At 37.3% G+C, this 22,351-nt stretch overlaps 1 protein-coding gene across 1 annotated transcript in view; it reads right to left on the reverse strand.

Annotated features, from left to right (window-relative positions):
* DCDC1 (doublecortin domain containing 1) overlaps positions 1–22,351 on the reverse strand; it is a 455,120-nt gene that overhangs the window by 212,096 nt on the left and 220,673 nt on the right. The window contains exons 11-14 of the mRNA XM_061149231.1: positions 12,635–12,736; positions 9,150–9,313; positions 6,027–6,152; positions 3,656–3,761 (exon numbers count right to left, since the gene is read on the reverse strand). Coding sequence (XP_061005214.1) covers positions 3,656–3,761; positions 6,027–6,152; positions 9,150–9,313; positions 12,635–12,736 — 498 coding nt within the window. The remainder of the gene's footprint in view (positions 1–3,655; positions 3,762–6,026; positions 6,153–9,149; positions 9,314–12,634; positions 12,737–22,351) is intronic.

Consider the following 22,351-nt stretch of genomic DNA (forward strand, 5'->3'; position numbering starts at 1 on the left):
ATGGAAACATATAAGTGTATTGCCAAATAAGTGTTGCCAACTTAAGTAACAATAGAACTGTTGAAAGATGTTTTCACCCAAATTCTCCATGTGTAGTAGATTCCAAATCTTTTTTTGAAATAGATAAAAGAGCAACAGGTTGTAATTGTCAGGGTTATATCTGCCTTCCACATTACTAATAGGGATTACATGTTCCAAATTTTTCTCTGTAGGAAAGGTTTTACTTGTCAATACGAGATTTAAAAGAACAGTCGGGGTTGGGCACTGATACCTCTATCTCAAGCCAATTTGAAAACGTATGCAGCAAGAATATCGGCTTTTGCCTGCCTCCTCTCTATCCCTGTTGTAATCCTCTTAGTGTCTTCCTTTATTGCAAGGAGCATCAAGATTCCACAATAAAATGCCCTCTAGATACCCATGACCTCTGCCTGAATCTCTCTTAAAAGTGCTCCTTTTCAGGTTATTAAATTGCTATTTCCAATGCACTGATCACCTCTGTATATAATTAGAGACATTTTTCTGGAAGGATTTCAAAGGTTTCACAGCTAAGAGAAACTTTCTTTAAAGTGTCGCTTTACTATCCAGTTTATCACTATTTTGACTAAGCTGAAATTTTATCCAAAACCAATTTCTTTCTAAAAATACAGTAGTGTACAAACTTGTAAGATGAGGTGTTTTCTCACTTTCACTAAATCATTAGAACAAATTAATAGTGATAAAATAACTGTGGGTTTTTATTTCCTCATTTTTCAATATTACAAAATATATCTTTCTTTCAAAGTTCTACTTGGGCTTAAAATAAAAGAGAGAGACCTTTCTAGTTCTTTTCCTCTGACAATCCTTCACTATCCTTCCCCCCCACCCCCCACCCAGGGTTGACCTGGTTTCTATTGAATGAGTTAATTAACTAGAGAATTCAGTTCCATTCAGCTAACTCTGAGCACCTAGATACTATAGTAGAGACAAGAATGATCAGAATGCTCTTTCCTTCTCAGAATTTCTAATCTGCAAGGCAGGGATAGAAGGATAAGATAAATATCTCCCAAGACATCTTCCTAACACAGGATCAAATCAGATCTGTCTCTGCTTGAATGTTTCCAGTGGCTCTTGTTTTCTACAGAAGGACAAACATTTGAATTAAGATCCTTTATGATATGACACCAACAATCTCAGTGGAATCTACCATTCTCTTCTACTCTAATGTGAGCTAAAATATGCCCAAACTTGGAACAATGATTGACTTTAAATCATCAAAAAATGTTGCAAGAGGAACAGAACAGAGTCAATGCCATTATAAAGGGTACAGAAAGGATGCAACAGGGGCATCAAGGTCAGAAACATCATATCTGGTTTGGGGGTGGAGTTGCGGTAAAGAAAGATTTTATGAAGCAGGCACAAATCAGATAAGGCTAGAATGATGGGCAGGGTTTCAATAAACATTTATTGAATGCCAACTCTATGCCAGTACCATGCTAGGATATGGCATAAGGGTGACAGAGAAGGTGGGGGTGGTAACAAAGAAAGAAAGGTTGAATTCCAGGCAGAGGGATTCATGCGGGCATAATAACAGAAATCATGGACTCAGAAAACAACAAATGAACAATTTAGCTTGGCTAACACACAAAGAACAAATTAGAGAATAGCGAGCCTTGAAAGAGACTATGGCTAAATTTAAAAAATCATTCATGAAAACGTATTGTGCACCTGCCCTATATCCAAGACTTTGTTCCAGCACTCATGAACACAAAGATGAGTAAGACATAAAATCTGTGTCCAAAGAATTATCAGTTTAGTGGAAGACGAAGACACAAAAGCAAATGCCTTTACCAAAACACAAACTAAGAACAATTTTCAAAGTGTGAAAAGGAGTTCTGGGGTCGCAAAATAACTTGAGGTTAAATATCTCTGGAGCATCTGAGAAGGCTTCATGGACAAAGAAGAAACTGAAGAAAGCCTTGAAAAGTAAGGAATGGTAATGGCGGGACTGTATCCTAGCAAAGAACAACACATGGACTGGCACGAGTAAACCGAAGTGTAAATCATGTGTGGGACTCCATTTATTCGCTCCGACTGTAGGGTCAGGGTACACAAAGATCAGGAAATGGAGAGGATTGGAAAGACAAGTTGAGAGTGGGGGAAGACTGGAGATGAATCATGGAGATCAATGAAGGCCAGATGATGATATGAATAATAGGCAATGGTTAGGCATATAAGTTTTTGAGCATGAAAATAAAGCTACAGCACACACACACACAAAAAAAACTAAAAAGAATGCCAACAGGATGAGAGAACTATGGCAAATAAACCTTAATGTCAATGAATACAAAATACAAAATGCATTAATCCTTAATGCACCATTCAACTTACATTTATTTTCTAAATTTGCTCAGAAACAGGACTAGAAATAATTGTTTATTTTACTCTAGCTTTACAATTATACAATTTATCTTCACATATACCTTGAAACAACTAATGTTTTTGGTATAAATTTTGACCTAAAAGACTGAATGGGCAACATGGAGAAATTGAAAAACAGCAGGTTGGGACAATGTGTCTTTTGCATTATCTCTTACAAAGAAAGGGCCCAGACTAGTTAACAGGAAGCCCCGCTTTCTCTGAGCATCTCTGTCTCTGTGGGTAGTTTTTGGTTTTGATTTCATGAATTCAAAAACTAAAGCTTATGCAGCTGAAATGAACAACAACCCCACATAACTTACCAGCTGAGAAAAAGAAAATAATTACTCCTTCTTTAGAGACAAGTTTAAAATGTGTTTCATAGCTCAGAGGCAGAAAAAAATTCTTTACTGGAAGATAAATTTCTAAAGTAAATTAATAAAGAGACCTTCTGGATTGTGTTATAAGTACAGTTTTCTGAAGAACACATGCTACTTAGATACATAGACCCATAGAAGAAATAGATCAGATTCTAGAGTATAAAGATATAACAGCCATCTTAAAGAATTTCTTAAACAAATGTAACTTATTAATGTAGTTGGTATAAAGAAAATATGCTAAACAACTATACTTAAATGATGTAATACAAGTAGAATATTTCTTAGGTAGAAATGATATATATTGGTACAGTTTTTTTTCTTCCTAGTCTTTTTCAAATTATTTTCCCATTTAGGTTATTATAGAACATTGAGCAGAGTTCCCTGTACTATACAGTATGTCTTTGTTGGTCATTTATTTTAAATATAGCAGTGTATACATGTCAATGTCAAACTCCCACCTTATCCCTTCCTCTAACCCTTCTCAATACTGGTTCAGTTTCAAAGTGCTTAATTAACGGGGTGGCACTAATGATAAATAAAGAACCTGCCTGCCAGTGCAGGAGAACATAAGAGACACAGGTTCAATCCCTGGGTTGGGAAGATCCCCTGGAGGAGGGCATGGCCTCCCACTCCAGTATTCTTGGCTGGAGAATCCCATGGACAGAGGAGCCTGGTGGGCTACAGTCCATTGGGTCTCAAAGATTCAGACAGGACTGAAGCGACTTTGCATGCATGCACACAAAGCATAATACTTGCCCCTAACATTTGTAAAATAATTTACAGTTTTCCAAAACTTTCACAAATATCTACCCAGTCACCGTGTATTGACTGAATGTCCAATACATAAAATATTCTTATCAAGAACAATAAATAATTCTGACCTTGTTCTGTAGGAAACTGTTCTCCATGTCCACCTTTTCAAATTGATCAGGTACCTGTTGACTGGTGCCCTTGAAGTTAACTGGAAATCCCTCACAAACATCCCAACTAAGAAATAAAATATTTAATTGTTCTTATTAGAATAAAATGAGTTTTAGTACTCTTTAACCTATTAGTATGATAATTTATACATCTTACTCTTCTAGTGAGAGAAAAACCAATGTATAGTCTATAATCTTTTTAAACAGAAATTTATAAAGTATCTTGGTATCTATAATTGGGAAAGGAAGGCTTTAAATTTTTTCCTTGCTATTATTTATGATACTGGGGGGACCCAATGCCTAGTTAATTATTAATATAACAAGGAAACAAAAAACAATTTTTAATCTTACAGAATTACTCACAGTGGAGATCATCTTCATTGTTAAAGTTATCATGTAAATATATTAATCTATAATAATAAAGCATGCTTTTAAATTTATAATGTTTGTATCCAGAATATTAGCTTGGTATTTTTAAGAGAGTCTTTTAAAAGGCAGAACAGTCTAGAGATTACATGGATGAATCACAAACTAGAGGGGCTGGCTTCATTCTTAACTCAGCCAAATTACTTATTTTAACAGTGAGTCCATCCTTACCCTAAAGAAAGTTGCAGCTCAACACTGATATGTTAAGATATACCATACAGCATGCTATTCAACAAAAACCAGTTCTAGAAATGGTGACGGTAGTTTTCTTTCAATAGCCTGAGAAATATAAGTAAGGGCATGATGACTAAGATCTCAAGTGATCCATTTCAGAGTATAGGAAAAAAGTTCAAATGGAATCCAAAATTTAAGCAAATTATCTTCAAGCTAGTTCATGTTCAATAAAGGCAGTTTCACATTGTTATATTTAGGGAAACAGATTTAATTTAAATCCGTTCATTAAATCAGTATTCATTGCATCTGGAGAAGTAAAATTAAGAAGCGATACATAAATTAAAAATTAAACTCATAGCTAAAGACCAAAGGGAAAGGCAAATTTAACAGCTTAGTAAAGATTATCACACATGAAATAAACCTTCTCATAAATGAAAATGCTTTTAATAAAGAGTGCTGAGTTATTTTCTATCCATAAAGAAAAAGAAAACAAGACAGAACATTATAATCTTATCTAGAAACTGCAGGCAGCCATTGGGGGGTAGAGAAGATCAAAGAGTCTGTCTTTTTAGACATACTTAGCAATAGGTTGACATGAGCTAGACTGACTGACCTCATCAGACTGCTTTTGGTTCTCTAGATCTGTCCTCTATTTCAGCCTTTTCACCACTATATTAAAGAAAGTTGTAACTGGTTAAATTACAAAATATAAAAGTTAGATGGGACTTTACAGATAGGTCACCTAATCCAACATAGTGTCAGCATCGTGCCTGCAGTATCCAATATGGCAGCCACAAGCCACATATTCCTACTTAAATTAAAAATGGTTTAATTTAAACAAAATTTAAAATTCAGTTTCTCAGTCACACTAGTCATATTTCAAGTACTCATTGGCCACAAATTCTGATTCCATCATCATAGAAAGTACTACTAGACACTACTGGATAGTGGTTATCTATCTCAGTTCTTCAGGAAGTCCTCGGTTCTTAAGAAAGACAACCTGGGTTAGAATGCTTGCACTATCATGTACAAGTCGTGTGACTGGCAAAATGCCCTTCTGTGCCTCAGTTTCTGCCTCTATAAAAGTGGAGTAATAATAGCCTAATAAGCAATGATAGGATTATAATAATTATTTTGCAGATTAAATATGCTCTCATCCAATTCATTTATTAATAGAACTGTGCCTGGCCTTTAGTCAACAATCAGTAACTGCTGAGTTTTATCATTAACCCGTAGGAAATTGATACCTATCTGCTCATGAGCAGTCATGAGTAGCTACAGGTTCAGTGTCTGGATCTTCTAACTCCTGCTCTTCTGCACACTATGCCTCCAGGATAGTGTTTTCCTCTCCAATTTACCATCATCAAATGAGATGCTTAAATAAGAACACTCATATAAGAGAACTAATTATTTAATATTTTAATAATTCCATTTAACATTGTTAAGTCTAAAAAAATCCCCTACAAACAGTTTTTACATTTCAAATAAAATTGTTAACTTCGCAAAGCAGAAGACTATACTCTGCTCATTGTCCCACGTGTTTTCTAAAACTCCAGGGAACTTAATGACAAATCTTTTAAGCACCAGCTTATTATATCATGAAATAAGTCAATAAAATAAATGATTGTTTATTTAAGATGATTTAAGGAACATCTTTTAGTGTTTAAATCTCTCACTCTAGAAAACTGAATTAGGCGATTCAGATTGCTTAACCAAGAACTTGTTAATTTACTTGTCACATCCAGGTAGCAGAAGGGCATTAGGGTCCAAGAAGGTTTTATACACAACTGTAATGCCACCTCTGGTGAATGCAGTCACCTGGTCAAAGGTCAAACCCAAAACAGGGTTCAGTGGAGATCTGGAAAATGGAAAAACAAAAATCAAATTTATCTGCAAAATTATACAAACTCTAAACTTTGAGTATAAATAATCAATAAAACATATAATCCCATGTCAAATAACATCCAGAAATAAGTGAATTTCCTACTGTACAGCCCTATGGTTGATATTCTATACTGATACCTGACGTGCACATTTTAGTTTGTTTGATTTATAATATGCCTAGGATAGTTGCAACACATAAATGTTTCAAATGTTGCACATTTAAAAAAATGATTGTAATAATAAAACAAAGCATTTAGTTGAGAAAAAGAATCAACTGTCAGCCTTGTAATGTTCATTTTTCATGTATAACTATAATGCAATATACCCATAATAATCTTTGGAGCTTCTAATTAAATTAATCTTTCACATTTGGCTACAAACAGCTGTTTTGTAAGCTCAGTAAATGTTATGCTGACTTGATTTTTCATATTACATACTGTTAGGTATATTGCTTTAGGTTAATTTAATTATGTAAAATATTAAAATCATGGGAAAAGATCTTAAGTAAAAAGAATGGCAACTATGTCAATTGCGAGCCATCTTGTTTTTGAAATTAGTGACAAACACTGCTATTTAACTTTAGAATCATAGGGCTCTCTCACCTCACCTGTCTAGTTTTGCTAAAAATATTTAAACTGAATGTAATCATGAGAAAACACTCAGACAAATCTAGAATGTGAGACACTCTACAGGAAAAGTGTCTGAACTCTTCAAAAACAAAACCAATATCATGAAAAATAAAACAAAAGATGGGAGAATATTTTAGATTAAAGAGAACTAAAGAAAATAACTAAATGCAACAGATGAGGCTTATTTGGATACTGGATTACAAAAAAGCTCTAAAGCATATTTTGGGTAGTTTGATTACATTTGGATGATATTATATTATTGTTGACTGTGTTAGATATTATAACGGAGGGATAGAGAAGAATTCCTTTTCTTTAGTATATGCCCTTAGCAGTTAGGAGTAAAACTTTAGTGATTGTGTGGAGTTAATCCCAAACTGTTCAAAAGAGAGAGAAAGGAGATATAAGAGAGGTAAAAGAAATGTGGCAAAGTCCTTAATTGATGAACTTAAGTAAAGGATATATATAAACCTTCACTGTATCAAGTGTTCTGTAGATTGGACATTTTTCAAAATAAAAATTGAGAGAAAAACAATTAAAGGACTCAAAATAAAAGCAGATATTGGCAAAATCTTTTGCAAATGAGTAATCAGACCTCGCATATCGACATTTATTAGACACATTAGAATTACTTCCTGAAAATGAATATCGTTTTCTTAGTACCTATTGTGCATTTTCTCAAAATATTTTAAACTAGATGGAAATAACTTTACTGATATTAATTGAGAAGTTTCAGTAGTAGCAAAATGCTATAATGGTTCCCTAGTGCTTTACACCAGATTCAAAATCAAATATATATGCATATATATTATGCTATTAAAATAGAAATGATATACAAACAAGTTACACATTTATAAATTCTGCCAGCTATGATCCTCAGTTGATTTTAGAATATTTCAGATACTTAGCATTTTTTGTTACTCCACAAGTATAATCTAGTTAACCAAGAACAAGTGTATGATCATATTAAAATATTGTATTATAGCAAACATCATTAAAAACATCAAAATTATTCACTTTCACTTTAATAATATTTGAGTAGAAATTATGAGAAACATTTTATTAAAGCTTTTCCTTGTAATTTGAAGAGCTTCCTAAATTATATAAGAATTCTTGCCATTTTAAAATTCATCCCTATTTTTATCATTGTAAAAATAATTCTCACAATACAATTATATTTTGAAATCTGCCTACATAGGAAAAGCACCATTCCTTACAGATATTTTTCAGTTTTATAAATTACACAGTATAGATACTATTAAGTATTTTAATTTTACTCCACTGGGACAGATGAAATAGATTTTGCAATATGCTACCCATAACTAATTCTACCAAGGTTTCCCAAAACCCTCATGGATTTCTGAGCAGATTTGACTTTGATTATTAGAATATATAGTAAATCCAATCAGCTCCCAATTTTGTCTATGCTATTTTATAATATATACTCAATTCTATTCTACAAGCAAAATTATTTCTATTTCTCCTATTTTGTACTACAGATAAAGAGCTGAACACAAAACAAAAGATTAAAAGTAGGCAGAAAACTGTGTTTAAGTTTCTTGACAAGCAGATTCAGAGTTCATCTGGATGTGTCCTGTCAAAATATGCATAAATTTCCAAGATATTCCACACAACAGACTGCAGCCCTTTTCTTTTCTCAGAAACGCTGATAATTTTATGCAGGAATTTACCAATCTACAAACATTTACACAATGCTCAGTAATAACCAGTAATTATTGTGGAATAATGCAAGGCACTTTTGAGGAATATAACTTTGATAGGATAGGGCTTACAAGCTTTACCAATTTATCTTTAGCTGTCCTGTCATTGGTGCTTAAAAGGTTAAGACTTTATTTGTGAAAACAGAGAGAGATAGTGGGGAATCATGTTGTCTACAGCTTCATAAATCTTGCTTAAGATCCTTTTCAATTACCATCCATTTCTCCTTTAAAAAGGGACAAAAAAATAAAGGAGTGGAAGCAGGTCAGGGCAGCGTGCGACAATGACAGTGTGATGGGCTTGGGCCCCCTGTGGCGTTTCCATCTGCTATCATTAAGGTGACTACTCAGACATGAACAAATCCCACTTGCTGTGCTGACAGGCAGACTTCAAGAACTATGACAAGGCATTAAGACAGAAAGTCAGAGACAGAGAGAGAGAGATGTCATATCCCACAAACAATACTGCCTCATATAAAAAAAAAAAAAAAAAAAGCCCTGGAATTTTATTGGAATTTAAAATATTTTTTTTCCATAAAAGGTGCTACCTGGCTTCTCAACTTGCTTTTCCATTAGGTTGCCACAGAAAAATTGAGGACAGACAGAGAACAAACACCTTGCTCCTACCTGTATGCTTTACCATAAGAGACCCAAATTTTTTGCTCATTCTTCAGTGAAAGCGGATTCTTAATTTCTTGACCGTGCTCATCAAAAAGCCGGATTGAAGAAAAATTGAGGCCTGGTGGGTGGATGGAAGAACCTTGAAGTCTTTGATGAATCTTAAGAAGTAACTGGTTGGGTGGGGGGTGGGGGTGGGGAGGGATGAAGAAGGAAAAGAGATAAGGTAAACCATGAACACCTGTAACAAACCGTCTCTCCTCTGTAACAAAGGAAGTCCAAACAAATGGTAATTAAATTCATATAGAATGTTAAAAGAAGTGTGAAATCACAGCGATGTTTAGCTCAGTGTAAAGTAACAAAATGAGCACGGGCTTTTAACCAGCAGGGGGTGCCACAGGCTTGTGATTGAGCTCTGACCCTTTGGCACGGGGACTGAAAGCAGATGTGACCGTCCTACAGAAAGAGCATTTAGCTTCTGTACGCAGAAACGGGCCTGTTTGATGAAGGTTATGCTTTCCTTGTCTGAGCTACACCCTCTGTTCTGTCCTTCCAGAAGATGGTCAAGGTTTACAGTCAGCAGTTTCCCGTCCCCGGCTAACCTCAGGTAACCAACGGCGGAACCATCCACCACTGACAGCCTGGCAAAAACAAACACAACTTTCTAGCCTACCTTGCTTCATTTGGAAGACCTCATCCTGGATGTATCAATTAAGCACTCCGCAGAAGCTTGCCAGTGGCTTCAATAATGAGTGCTTTCAAGTTGTAAATATGATGTAATTGAAGTGTGAAATATGAAATGCTATCGTTATATTTTAAATAACAGCACTGTCTGTGTTTGCATCTGTCTTACATTTGAGATCTCTTGATTATTAAGATATTTCTAACTGAGGGCATATTTCAAATCAAAGTAGATCCAGCTGAACTGCGTTGGGCATGGAATTTTAAAAGACATTTTTCAAAATTACCCGTCACCTTTGTTTGAGTGTTTAGGCCTCTGCTCTTTTCCGTGCTGCGTCCCACACTATCCATCACTCTGGTCTCCCCCCAGCCTTCTGTCACAGGCTTCCTTTTCTTCTCTCCCTTGTCAGTTCTGGTGTCTCTCAATTTCTTGTTACTCTGTAATCTCGGCAGGGATGCGGATATAGTTGTAGCCTTTTCTTGCCTGGCTGCTATTCAGGGTGCCTTTTTTGCTCCTTCTATTAATTCCCATTGAACTGAAGGTATATTTGGATGTGCTAAACGCAGAGGCCCAGAGAAAAGGAGAGAAAGTTGCAAGCCTGTCATATATCCCTGTTTCCTCACCTATTGGCTATAAACTGTTAACCAAATAAAATATTTTCTTTGACCTGCAACTATATCTATAGAAAGCCCCTAGATTTTGAGTGAATTAGGGATAAATAATCTTATCTCCCCCTGAAAAAGGAAATGGCAACCAACTAGTATTCGTGCCTGGTGGGCTGCAGTCCATGGGGTCACAAGAGTTGGACACGACTGAGCGACTAAACCACCACCACCACCACCACCATCTCCACTCATTGGAAAACACCCTGATGCCGGGAGAGATCGAAGGCAAAAGAAGAAGAGGGTGGCAGAGGATGAGATGGTTAGATAGTGATGATCACTGACTCAATGGACATGAGTTTGAGCAAGCTCCAGAAGTTGGTGATAGACAGGGAAGCCTGGCATACTGCAGTCCACGGGGTCACAAAGAGTCAGACACAACTGAGCCACTTAACTGAACTGATTCTCTTCAAGAGTATAATAAGTAAAGGTGTTAGAATAGTAAAAATCTTTGTTTTGCTTTTTTACACTGGAACCACAAACAAGTTTTGGAAACCATGGATTATACTTATAAAGCCTTACATTTATTTCTGTGTGGTCTCAGCCCTTGAGCTTAGTTTTTGTGGCTTTGCTATTATTTCAGAAAACATGTTATGTGGATGATTTTTTAAATCAGCAGTGATTCTGCTTTATAGACATCATCTTTTTTTGTGAATGGGGCAAGATATGAAAGATTTAAGGCCTGATTCAGGAGAGAAACAGTGTGCGGTAGAGAAGGAATGTGAACACCTGACCACTTAACCAAATGCACTTCCACAGGAGTTGCATTGCGATCTCTATTTTCTCAACTTGGCAACACACTGCATTTTAGGTGTTCAAAGATGAGCATTCAACAGCCTACAGGAGGTAAGGCCTCAATGCCTTTCATCTCGAGGTCACTGGTGAGGGCTGGGCTATAGTGACCAAAATTTGTAATAATCTTCACCCGTTTATCTTTAAAGCTATCATCACCAGGCCTTTATAGGATGAGAATTTGTTCAGGGACCTGAGAGGAGTGTGAAACATCTTAGGCTAGTGATTGAGGCAAGTGTGCATGAAGGGAACAGTCGTCCTTGGGTATCACAAAGGCTCTCCCACACAGAGCACTTTATTACGCCCCTAGATAAAGGTTTTTCCCCCAAGTTATTTTGCATATAGAAGCAAATTACAGATCAATTTCAGTCTGCCATTAGCCAACAAAAGCTATCTACAGATTATCTTCCTATGTAATCTAACATAAATGTCATCTTCAATTTTTTATACAAATCAAAATGGGAACTGTTCTAATGTTGAAAAAAAGGGATTACAAGTAGAGAATTCTGGGAAGGCTTTTGTATCATGGTGATTTCTATAGTCAGGGATGTGATGGTTAAAAAAAAAAAAGACAAGACTCTTTATCCTTCTCTCTCTCTAAACAATCAAGGTAGCACTTCCCATCTCTTCTGAGCTCAGCTAATGATCGGATGATCAACTTTTGTGACTAACTATGAGGTGCAGGTGATGGATACCACCAGGGAGAGGTAAGACTGAGAGTGTTGAACTGAAGGGGAGGAAAAGGAGCAAGTCTCTGAGCAAAGGTCAAGCAAAGGAGCCCAGAGCGCTGGTGTGCGCTCGGGCGAATAACCCCAATTTGTAAACAACAGGGTATTCGGTGTCCTTTCATGCAAGACAAAGACACAAACTAAGGACCCTGCACATGTCGGTTCTGCCTGAGGAACATCCCAATTGTCTAAAAAACAGGCAAAGGTAAGAATGCCTAAGATAAACCATCTGGACTTGCTCACAATGAACACAGGCAAAGACCAGGGCAATGTGTTACCTGCTCAGTGTCTAGGGCTTGGAAATACCCTCTACCCAGAACACACCCTCCACTGGGTATCATGTCACTTCTTTTCAGTGTGTGGACAAGAGGGCAATTCCAGAGTCCAGAATAGACAGATTTTCAAATAAAAGCATAATGAAGATTGAGATGCTATTAAGAGGCCAGGAGTTCATACTATACTAAAGCCAAGAACCTCTGGAATCCACAAGTCAAGTTTGAAATTATGAATCTTTACAGACCAGCAAATGATTGATCTTTTCTAAGCAACGATAAAGATGTAATTGCCTTAATTAACTACAAGTAACTTAGAGGACGCTCATAGTCATAAATGGAAAGTCAGTAAACTTACTCTTTCCATCATGCAGCCAGCTTGAGTTGGGCTATTAGGCTCCAGATCTTTTTTACTGATACAAACAGAGATCTCTCCTGTATCTTTACCATTTTCAAATATCTGAAAAATAAGAACATTCAAAATCAAAAAGAAACATATGCACACATAAACATACATATGAATACATATATAAACACAAGCAGTCCTGACTTTGCATAGTACGCTGCTGACTGAAAGTCATGCATATGGGAACTGTGTAAAGCAAGGACGGCCCGTATGACCACATGCAAGTAACTAGCAATAAAAATCAACAGGACTAGAACAGTATAAAGGAAGCCCCTTGTTTCTCCTTTTGGCTTCAGTGTCCTTAACCTGACTGGCATTTCCCACTATCTTAAAATAGAAGGAAACACTGACATTAATGGAGGAATCACTGACTACACTGAATACTTCCATGGGGCAAGTCAGGGAAAGGTCAGCTGGCAACCAGTTAACTAGCTCATTTTATTCTTTTGAAAAAACATAAAGCCACAAATTGCATGAGGAATGCTTAATTTATATTTAAAATATATCAGTGTTTAGCTCATCTTTTGACTCACTGAAAGGAAATCCAACTTGACAAATTTATTGCATAAAGGTACAGTGAAAGTCATCCATTTTAAGTGCATATAAGCAACAAGTTGCTGAGAACGGAGATAAAATTCAGAACATTGCATTATGCAACACTCAGCTGGAAAAAGAAAATGCTAGCTAACATTTTGGTCAAAAGTATCCAAATAAACCAGTCCCAAAGGAAGGCTCCATTAGAGTGAACACCATCTTCTGACCACTCTGAGGACCCACGTGGGGTGTGCCATTCACCAGGCAAGAAAGGAAGTGGGCGGGAGAGGCTTGATGAATAATTTAAACCCTTGCTTTTTACTGTATTTTTTCCTCAGAAGTTCTTTTCTTCTCTTTCTGATAGATTTATCACATCAGAGTAGCCATTTTATTCATTTCTAGGGTTATCTACAGAGAAGATAATTTGGGAGAATACCCTATTTAAAAAAGAAAGAAAAACCATCTACTTCACTTTTGAGACAGTTTTAGAGTTAATTAATTACTCCTAACCTGATCTAGGAAATAATGTGCTTCAATAACATTTCCTCAGGCTTTAGGCAAAAAAAAAAAAAACTATTTAGAAAAATAGAAATAATGTTCAAGAATGGAGGGGTTTTCTCCACCCCATGCCTTTCATTGCGCTGACAGTCTAGGAGACGGTGCAGCTGTCAGCCTCAGCGCGCTGACACTCCGCACTCGACAGCAGCTTTTGCTAAAGGGGATTTTTTAAACCTCTTTTCTGAGAAAAGATACAGTTCTGAGCAAGAAATCTCTCTACTTTAGCCAGTAACTATGCAAAACCCAACTGTTGCCTTCAAACCGATGGGAAATAATGTGGGAGGAGAATCTTACTGTCCCAACAATCTCTTCAAGGTCCTAATCGAACAAAACTCTTAAGACAACAGAGCCGTTTAGCAGTGACGCTCACAATTCTAGGTGGCACGCGTTCTGCAAGGTCAGTGTTGGTAACAACTCAGTTTGGAAAACTTTTTGATGTTTCTTTGTTAAGACTTGCCCCACGTGGTCTCAGAGTGCAGCAAATTATATTCTAGAAAATAGCTGTGTGGGGGCTAACCTTCAAACCGAGAAAGCAAATAGGACCTGGATGACACCTAAGACCTTCATTAGCTTATTGTTTCCTTCACTAATGCTAATGAGCCTTTCCTTCTACATCCGGAAAAAAAGTGTTCTCAAATAAAAAAGCTCTGGCCTCTAAAATTCCTATGATGGCATAAAGAAAAAAGAGGTGCTTTACTGTTTAAGCAAAAGTTTAGTTGCTTAAGTGAAAGAAATCTGTCCTCCACTAGTCATTCATATAATGTCTTGGTTTTTTCCTGAATTTCTATAAAAGTAAAAATTCCCCAAGCTGAAACTCTATGAGATTCTGCTTTTCTTAAGGTCCTTATTTTTAAGGTCTTGTTTTTAAGGTCTATATCACCAAGCCTTTTAAAAAAAATCTAAGTATTCTATTTATTGGTTTTCTTCTTCTGCAAGAAAAGTATTTTTATTTCCATTGCCCAATGTCTAAACAAAGGTAGCTCTCTAAGCAGAGTTTATATAGAAAAATTAAAAATAGTCTATCTTTATTTTCCCACTGCCTAATCCTGGGCTTAAGAAAAACCAACCGCTGTACTAGCACCCTACCAGTACTCTGCACGCCATCACCTCCTTACTATTCTAAAAATAAGTTCTCACCCTTAAAGTAGGTGAAGCAAAAAGCTAGCTGAGGCTAATCTTGGGTCCCATGGGATAAGGCAATAGAACCTAAAAAATAAGTGATCCACATCTTTTCAAAAAACATGGCAGCTAACAACTATTGAAAAAAAAATCCACAAATAGGAATTTACTTCTAGGCCCTTAGTTGCACAGAGTTTCAAGGAGGAGTGTTCCATGAATGACTTTCTTTCATGTCAACATGAACTTTTCTTCAGCAGAATTAAATTAGGTTAATGTTAATGTTTCACTGTAATGTTGTTCATTCATTCATTCAGAAAGTATTTATTGAGTGACTACTATGTGCCAATCACTGCTCGAGTGAAGATACACCAGTGAACTAAGATTCCTGACAGAACAAGTTAGTAAATCATTCAGCATGGTCAGAAAACATCAGGTCTTGTGAGGCCACATCTTGGTGGGGTTTCTTTAACAAATGAATGCAAAATTACAAATGCAAACCTAGATATAAAATATTCATTTCAAATGAGAAATCACAATTTACACATATTAAAAAGCTCATGCATAGCAAAAAAAAAGACAAAATCCAGAAAAAGTTACAAAGTATTTTCATTAATTTACTATCCAATGCATGTTTTTTGGCTGCATTGTCTTCGATCACCTCTTCATATGATAATCTTCTAACATTCTCTGTGAGGAGAATAGGAAGATAATTCCATCTTCCCTCTTGCATGGTTAATCAAAAAAAAAATTCATTATTGATTAGAAAAATGTCTGTCAATGTCACAGCTTGGTTGATCATTTCATAAAAATTTTTAGGATTGATGTCAAATTGGGAAAAACTTGATTAGCTTGCTTTACAATATGAACTGTAAAATGAGAAAGGCTTTTTTTGCAAATTACTTGACTTTGCTAATTTCACACCATGTTTTTCCTCCACCACCCATATAATTCTGCTGACAGGCACTCTAGTTCACAGTCAAAAAGCAATAGAGTCTATGGCCAGCAGACAGTAGCCATCTTCCTAGAATCTCTTCTAGTACCAGGTGGCTTAGCACTACCTGAACAATACAGGGAAGTGACTGCAAACCACTAATTACATCTCACTATGCCCTGGTGGCTCGGATGGTACAGAATCTGCCTACAATGCTGAAGACCTGGGTTTGATCCCTGGGCTGGGAAGATCTCCTGGAAGAGGGCATGGCAACCCACTCCAGTATTCTTTCCTGGAGAATCCCCATGGACAGAGGAGCCTGGCGGGCTACAGTCCATGAGGTCACAAAAAGTTGTACACAACTGATTGGCTAAGCACAGCACATGCTCACACTAAATGTTTCCTCAATTCAGTTTCCCCTTAGCCAGATCTCAAAAATGCCTGCAGCCACTTCAACTCTACCTGGTACAAGGGAAAATGTGACAGAGATGAAGTCAGGGTGGAAACAGATAATAGTCTCAGTCAATTGTAGTTAACATATATTTGCAAATTGCAGAGGAACATGTGTCCATTGCTAGGGCTTTTCCCAGGGTTTTGGAAGGGGCCTAGGAAAGGGGCCTTGAAGCTAAGGTTTCATTGGCATCATGATAAATGTATCCCAGGAGGGGTTTAGAAGGTGATAGTGAAAAGAGAAAGTGTTAGTCACTCAGTCATGTCCAACTCTCTCAGACCACATGGACTGTAGTCCACCAGGTCCCTCTGTCCATAAGATTCTCTAGGCAAGAATACTGGAGTGGGTGGCCATTCCCTTCTCCAGGGGATCTTCCCAACCCAGGGATCGAACCTGGGTCTCCTGCATTGCAGGCAGGTTCTTTACCATCTGAGCCACCGGGGAAGCCCAGAAGGTGGTAAGTGCTATGTAAAGAAGAAGAAAAGGTAGCAGGGAAGGGATACAATGCCTAGGATCAAGGAGAAGGTGTGGTCACCATAAGAAGCAGGCAACCAGAACCAGCCTTCAAGATAGGAAAGACCTGAGTAAAGACTTGGAGGTGAGGCAACTGTCCAAGCAGACAGCTGGGAGAAGAGCAATGGAGGCAGAAGGAGAGGCTAGAGCAAAGAAACTAAGGCAGGAACCCGCCCAGAGTTCCAGGAAGCAAAAGGAGGCCTGTGGGCAGCAAAGCAGGGGATCTTTGGAGGGATCGGAACAGAGTGGTAATAGGATCTGACTTAAAAGGAGTATTGTGGCTGCTGGGTGGAGAGCAGACAGTACAGAGTAAAGATAATCCAAAGGGTGAATGAAAGCAGCTCAAACCAGAGTGTTAATAATGGACATGGCTATAAATGGTCCGTTTCTGTTGTTCATTCCAGAGTAATTTGTTTATTAGTGGGGTTGGGAAATAAAATGTGTAGCTAGGCTAATATTTCTAAAGTACGATGTCTATATTTATGGATGTACATAAATTAACTTGAGTGTAACGTCATATGCAATATTTGTGAAGGCACAAAACAGACTATCAAAAGAGCAATATTTATTCTGAAGATTTTACAGAGGCATGACCAAACTGCAAACTATGTGGGGGGAAGATGACTTGAATAGGAAGTTTAAGCTGACATGGTTCTTTGACCACTTTACCTGGAATCATTTATGACATCTATTTAAGGACTTGTATAAGGCCTATTTCAGTGCCTTTATTGACCTTTAGTGCTATTGTCTGGTTAAGAGTTAGCTATGGAGGGAACAGAAGGTTCCCAAACTCTCCATAACTGCTGGGCAGACCACCTAAGGAGCTCTTCTGTGCTTGAGTGGAAGGCCAAACACCTAAGCTTTAAAATGCCTCAGGATGTAATGCTGTCAAGAGGCGATTATAGGAAATATCACTGCCATGTAGTGCCTAAAGTTCAGAGGCTGTACAGTAACACAATCTACTACTTGTGTGGTCTGGTGAAAAGCAAAGGAATATAAAATAGCCCCATAACACTATTTGGCATATTTCAGGTGAAATAATTAAATAGATGGGAAAAATATTAATTTACATGTTGTCTTGGGTTGGGGTCCCCTGGAAACAGACTCTGAGACCAAGCTTTACCTGCATGAAGTTTCCAGGGAACAGGAGTAGGTAGATGTGTCAGTCGCTCAGTCGTGTCTGTCTCTGAAATCCCATGGACTGTAGCCCACCAGGCTGCTCTGTCCATGGGATTCTCCAGGCAAGAGTACTGAAGTGGGTTGCCATTTCCTTCTCCCGAGTAGGTAGGGGAAGGCAAACTGTGATGCAGTTGCAACAGAGGCCTCTGGTGGGAGCTCTAGAGCTGGGATGGCCCTTCGGAGTTATTCAGAATTGAGGCCAGGGAGTAAGGCTTTGCACTGCCTATCAGTCAAATATTGGATGCAGACTGCCCGCAGGGGATTAGATTAGGATGCCTAATCTTCAGAGAAACAGCAGCCTTACAGGGAGGGCAACTGTCCAAGAAGAATGTAGGTGTGGCAACTGGAGGTGAAGGATGTGTCTCTTAGATGTGAAGAGGGAACCCAGGTAGCCTGGCATGACATCCACTACACACAAACACAAAAATCCAGAGTGTAGAGTACACACACTTTTAAACAGCTCAATACTGAAAGCAACCGGATTTTACTGGTGAGTCTCAGAGACCTTAAGTGACATGCCTTGGGCAAATCTACTCACAAGGGGCAAGGAGATCTTTAGATCTCTCTCAAGTTTATTTCTTCCCAGCTTTACTGAGAGACAATTATCATATAACATGTTTAAGTTTGTGCATAACATGTTGATTTGATATACTTATATACTGCTGAATGAATACAAGGGATAGCTGACACCTCCAGCACATCACATAATTACCATTGTGTGTGTTTGTGTGTGTGGTGAGTACATTCAAGATCTACTCACTTTAAAACTGTCAGGTAAATAACATATAGGGGCTTCCCTGGTGACTCAGAGGGTAAAGAATCTGCCTGCAATGCAGGAGACCAGGGTTCGATTCCTGGGTCGGGAAGATCCCCTGGAGAAGGGAATGACAATCTACTCTACTGTGCTTGCCTGGAGAACTCCATGGACAAAGGATCCTGGCAGGCTACAGTCCATGGAGTCACAGAGTCGGACTGAATGACTAACACACACACACACACACACACACACACACACAAATAATACATATTAGTAACTAGACCACAAGGCTCAACATTAGATCCCCAGAAATTATTCATCCTCTGACTGAAAGTTCATACCCTTTGATCAATATCTCCGCATCCCCCAACCCCCCACTTCAGCCCCTAGTATCCACCAGTATAGTCTCTGCTCCTACAAGTTTGACTTTCTTAGACTCCACATATAAGTGATACACAGTGTTTGTCCTTCTCTGTATGACTTATTTCACATACCATAATGCCCTATGTTGTTTTAAACTACAAACATCAACATTTGCTATTATATCTAAGATTAGAGATCTAATAATATGAAACTTAATATTAAAAAATTTAAATGTATTTTGTAGTATCACTAACTCAATCGTCATGAATCTGAGCAAACACCAGGAGTTAGTGGAAGACAGAGGAGCCTGGCAAGGTTACAGTCCATGGTATCACAAAGTCTCAGACCCAACTGATTTAGCAACTAAACACAACAACATTTTATAGTAGAAGTTTTTAACCTAAATCAAAGAACATGAAAATTAAAATGAAATATTTTTCTTATGTGAGAAGCTAATTAGCCATGAAAAAATCTTTATCCAATCAGAATTCAAAGTCATCTTTAGAGACAGGAAATTAACTCTAACTGAATTAACATTATATGACATTAAATCAAATAAATGTGCTGTTACCTTTTTTATTTTTATAGATTTATATAATAGTTTCTAGGATATCCACATTTTCTACATTTTCTCAAATGCACATTATCAATCAACTGTAAACATGTTTAATTTTAATATTCAGATAAGGAGATGGTCACAAAACAAATACTGAAATTATGAGATTCAGGTGATGAAAAATTAATAATGAATTAGTATGTTTATACTGCATATAGGAAAATGTGTTTTAATGCCTAACAGAGATATCATTAAGTAGTATTTAATGTAATATTTGTACATTTGTAATGTACCAAAGTACATTTGTCCCAAGAAATGAAAATGCACTTGTGTGAAAATAAGTTATATAATTGTTAAACTTCATCAGTCTAAATGGTACCTGTATCAAAAATCAAATAGCATTTTTTAAGCCCAGAAAATATATACTTTAAATTATAACTTATTTTAATGTATTTATACTTTATAAATAACTTATTTTAGATTTCCTTTGTAAGTTACAGCATAGCTCACCATTGAGAAGATATAAAGTGGGTGACTACCTATAGTGTAGGGCTTTGCCGGTGGGCCAAAAGACGACTGACCCCAAAATACCAAAATACCACTTGTACCAATTTGCCATTACTACCTGCAATTCCAAGTAGAGAGTTGCTCTTTGTCACAATTAAAATACCACAGCTCGTGGTACATATACACCATGGAATATTACTCAGCCATTAAAAAGAATTCATTTGAATCAGTTCTAATGAGAAGGATGAAACTGGAGCCCATTATACAGAGTGAAGTAAGCCAGAAAGATAAAGACCAATACAGTATACTAACGCATATATATGGAATTTAGAAAGATGGTAATGATAACCCTATATGCAAAACAGAAAAAGAGGCACAGATGTACAGAACAGAATTTTGGACTCTGTGGGAGAAGGCGAGGGTGGGATGTTTCGAGAGAACAGCATCAAAACATGTATGTTATCTAGGGTGAAACAGATCACCAGCCCAGGCTGGATGCATGAGACAAGTGCTCGGGCCTGGTGCACTGGGAAGACCCAGAGGAATCAGGTGGAGAGGGAGGTGGGAGGGGGGATCGGGACAGGGAATACATGTAACTCCATGGCTGATTCATGTCAATGTATGACAAAAACCACTACAATATTGTAAAGTAATTAGCCTCCAACTAATAAAAATAAATGGGAAAAAAGTAAAAAAATAAATAAATAAAATATCACAGCTCTATGAGAGAAAATAATGTTCAGCCTTATTGGTTATTGACCTTTGAGGCTATGATTTTCAGCCTTGGCTTTCTGGAATTCCTCAGCATGCCTGGGGTAGGGCTGGTGGAGAGGGGAGTGAGTGCGGGGAATTGTGGTCCCAAGTGGGAGATCAAACCTGATGAGTGAGTCTGTGGGGGGCAGCCACCATCCTGGCTTCAAAAGAAATAGATCCTACTTTCATCTGCTTTATGTAGCACATTCCAAGAAAGAACTTTGATTTAAGAGGGGGGAAAATGGTTTGAAAACTATCTTAGCTTGGAAGAAAGTGTGGTATGCCTTTTTCCTGAAGAAAGAGTAGTACCTGATAGCCTGAACTGGGGGTTGGCAGTAGGCATGGGACCTAGGATGAGGGACCAAGGATGAGAAGGCAGGCAAGGTGGCCAGCGGGTCTGCGTTCTTTTCCTTTAGCCATTTAGAGTCACATTTCACTGTCTTATAATAATTTGCTTTTAAAGGACTTTCCCCCAACCCCATTTTTGACAAGGTAAAATTTCTAAAACAAGGTGCAAAATATTGTCTCTTTGTATCCATTACAATTCTTACTAAATTCAATCTATGTAAATGTTCAAGATTATTTAAAACAAGGTAAAAGTGTTTGTCTGTCATGTTTTAGGCCAAGTAATTTCAATAAGACCTTTATAAATGAGAGTATTTCATGGTGAAATGGAACAAAGATTTCACTTTGTTTAAATTAGTGCCTAAAATTATATTTAATTTGGATTAAAATATCAGGTTGTGGGTTTTGTCAGTAACTGAGTATAATAGGACATATTATACACCAGACTTTGGAAAGTAAAGATTGTTTAAAAGTTCCTGGGCTCATAGATTCAATGCAATCCCTATCAAGCTACCAACAGTATTTTTCACAGAACTAGAACAAATAATTTCACAATTTGTATGGAAATACAAAAAACCTCGAATAGCCAAAGTAATCTTGAGAAAGAAGAATGGAACTGGAAGAATCAACCTGCCTGACTTCAGACTATACCACAAAGCCACAGTCATCAAGACAGTACAGCACAAAGACAGAAATATAGATCAATGGAACAGAATAGAAAGCCCAGAGATAAATCCACGAACCTATGGACACCTTATCTTTGACAAAGGAGGCAAGACTATACAATGGAAAAAAGACAACCTCTTTAACAAGTAGTGCTGGGAAAACTGGTCAACCACTTATAAAAGAATGAAACTAGAACACTTTCTAACACCATACACAAAAGTAAACTCAAAATGGATTAAAGATCTAAATGTAAGACCAGAAACTATAAAACTCCTAGAGGAGAACATAGGCAAAACACTCTCCGACATAAATCACAGCAGGATCCTCTATGATCCACCTCCCAGAATATTGGAAATAAAAGCAAAAATAAACAAATGGGACCTAATTAAACTGAAAAGCTTTTGCACAACAAAGGAAACTATAAGCAAGGTGAAAAG

Source organism: Dama dama, chromosome 1 (genome assembly GCF_033118175.1).
Source record: "Dama dama isolate Ldn47 chromosome 1, ASM3311817v1, whole genome shotgun sequence".
Classification (NCBI taxonomy): domain Eukaryota; kingdom Metazoa; phylum Chordata; class Mammalia; order Artiodactyla; family Cervidae; genus Dama; species Dama dama.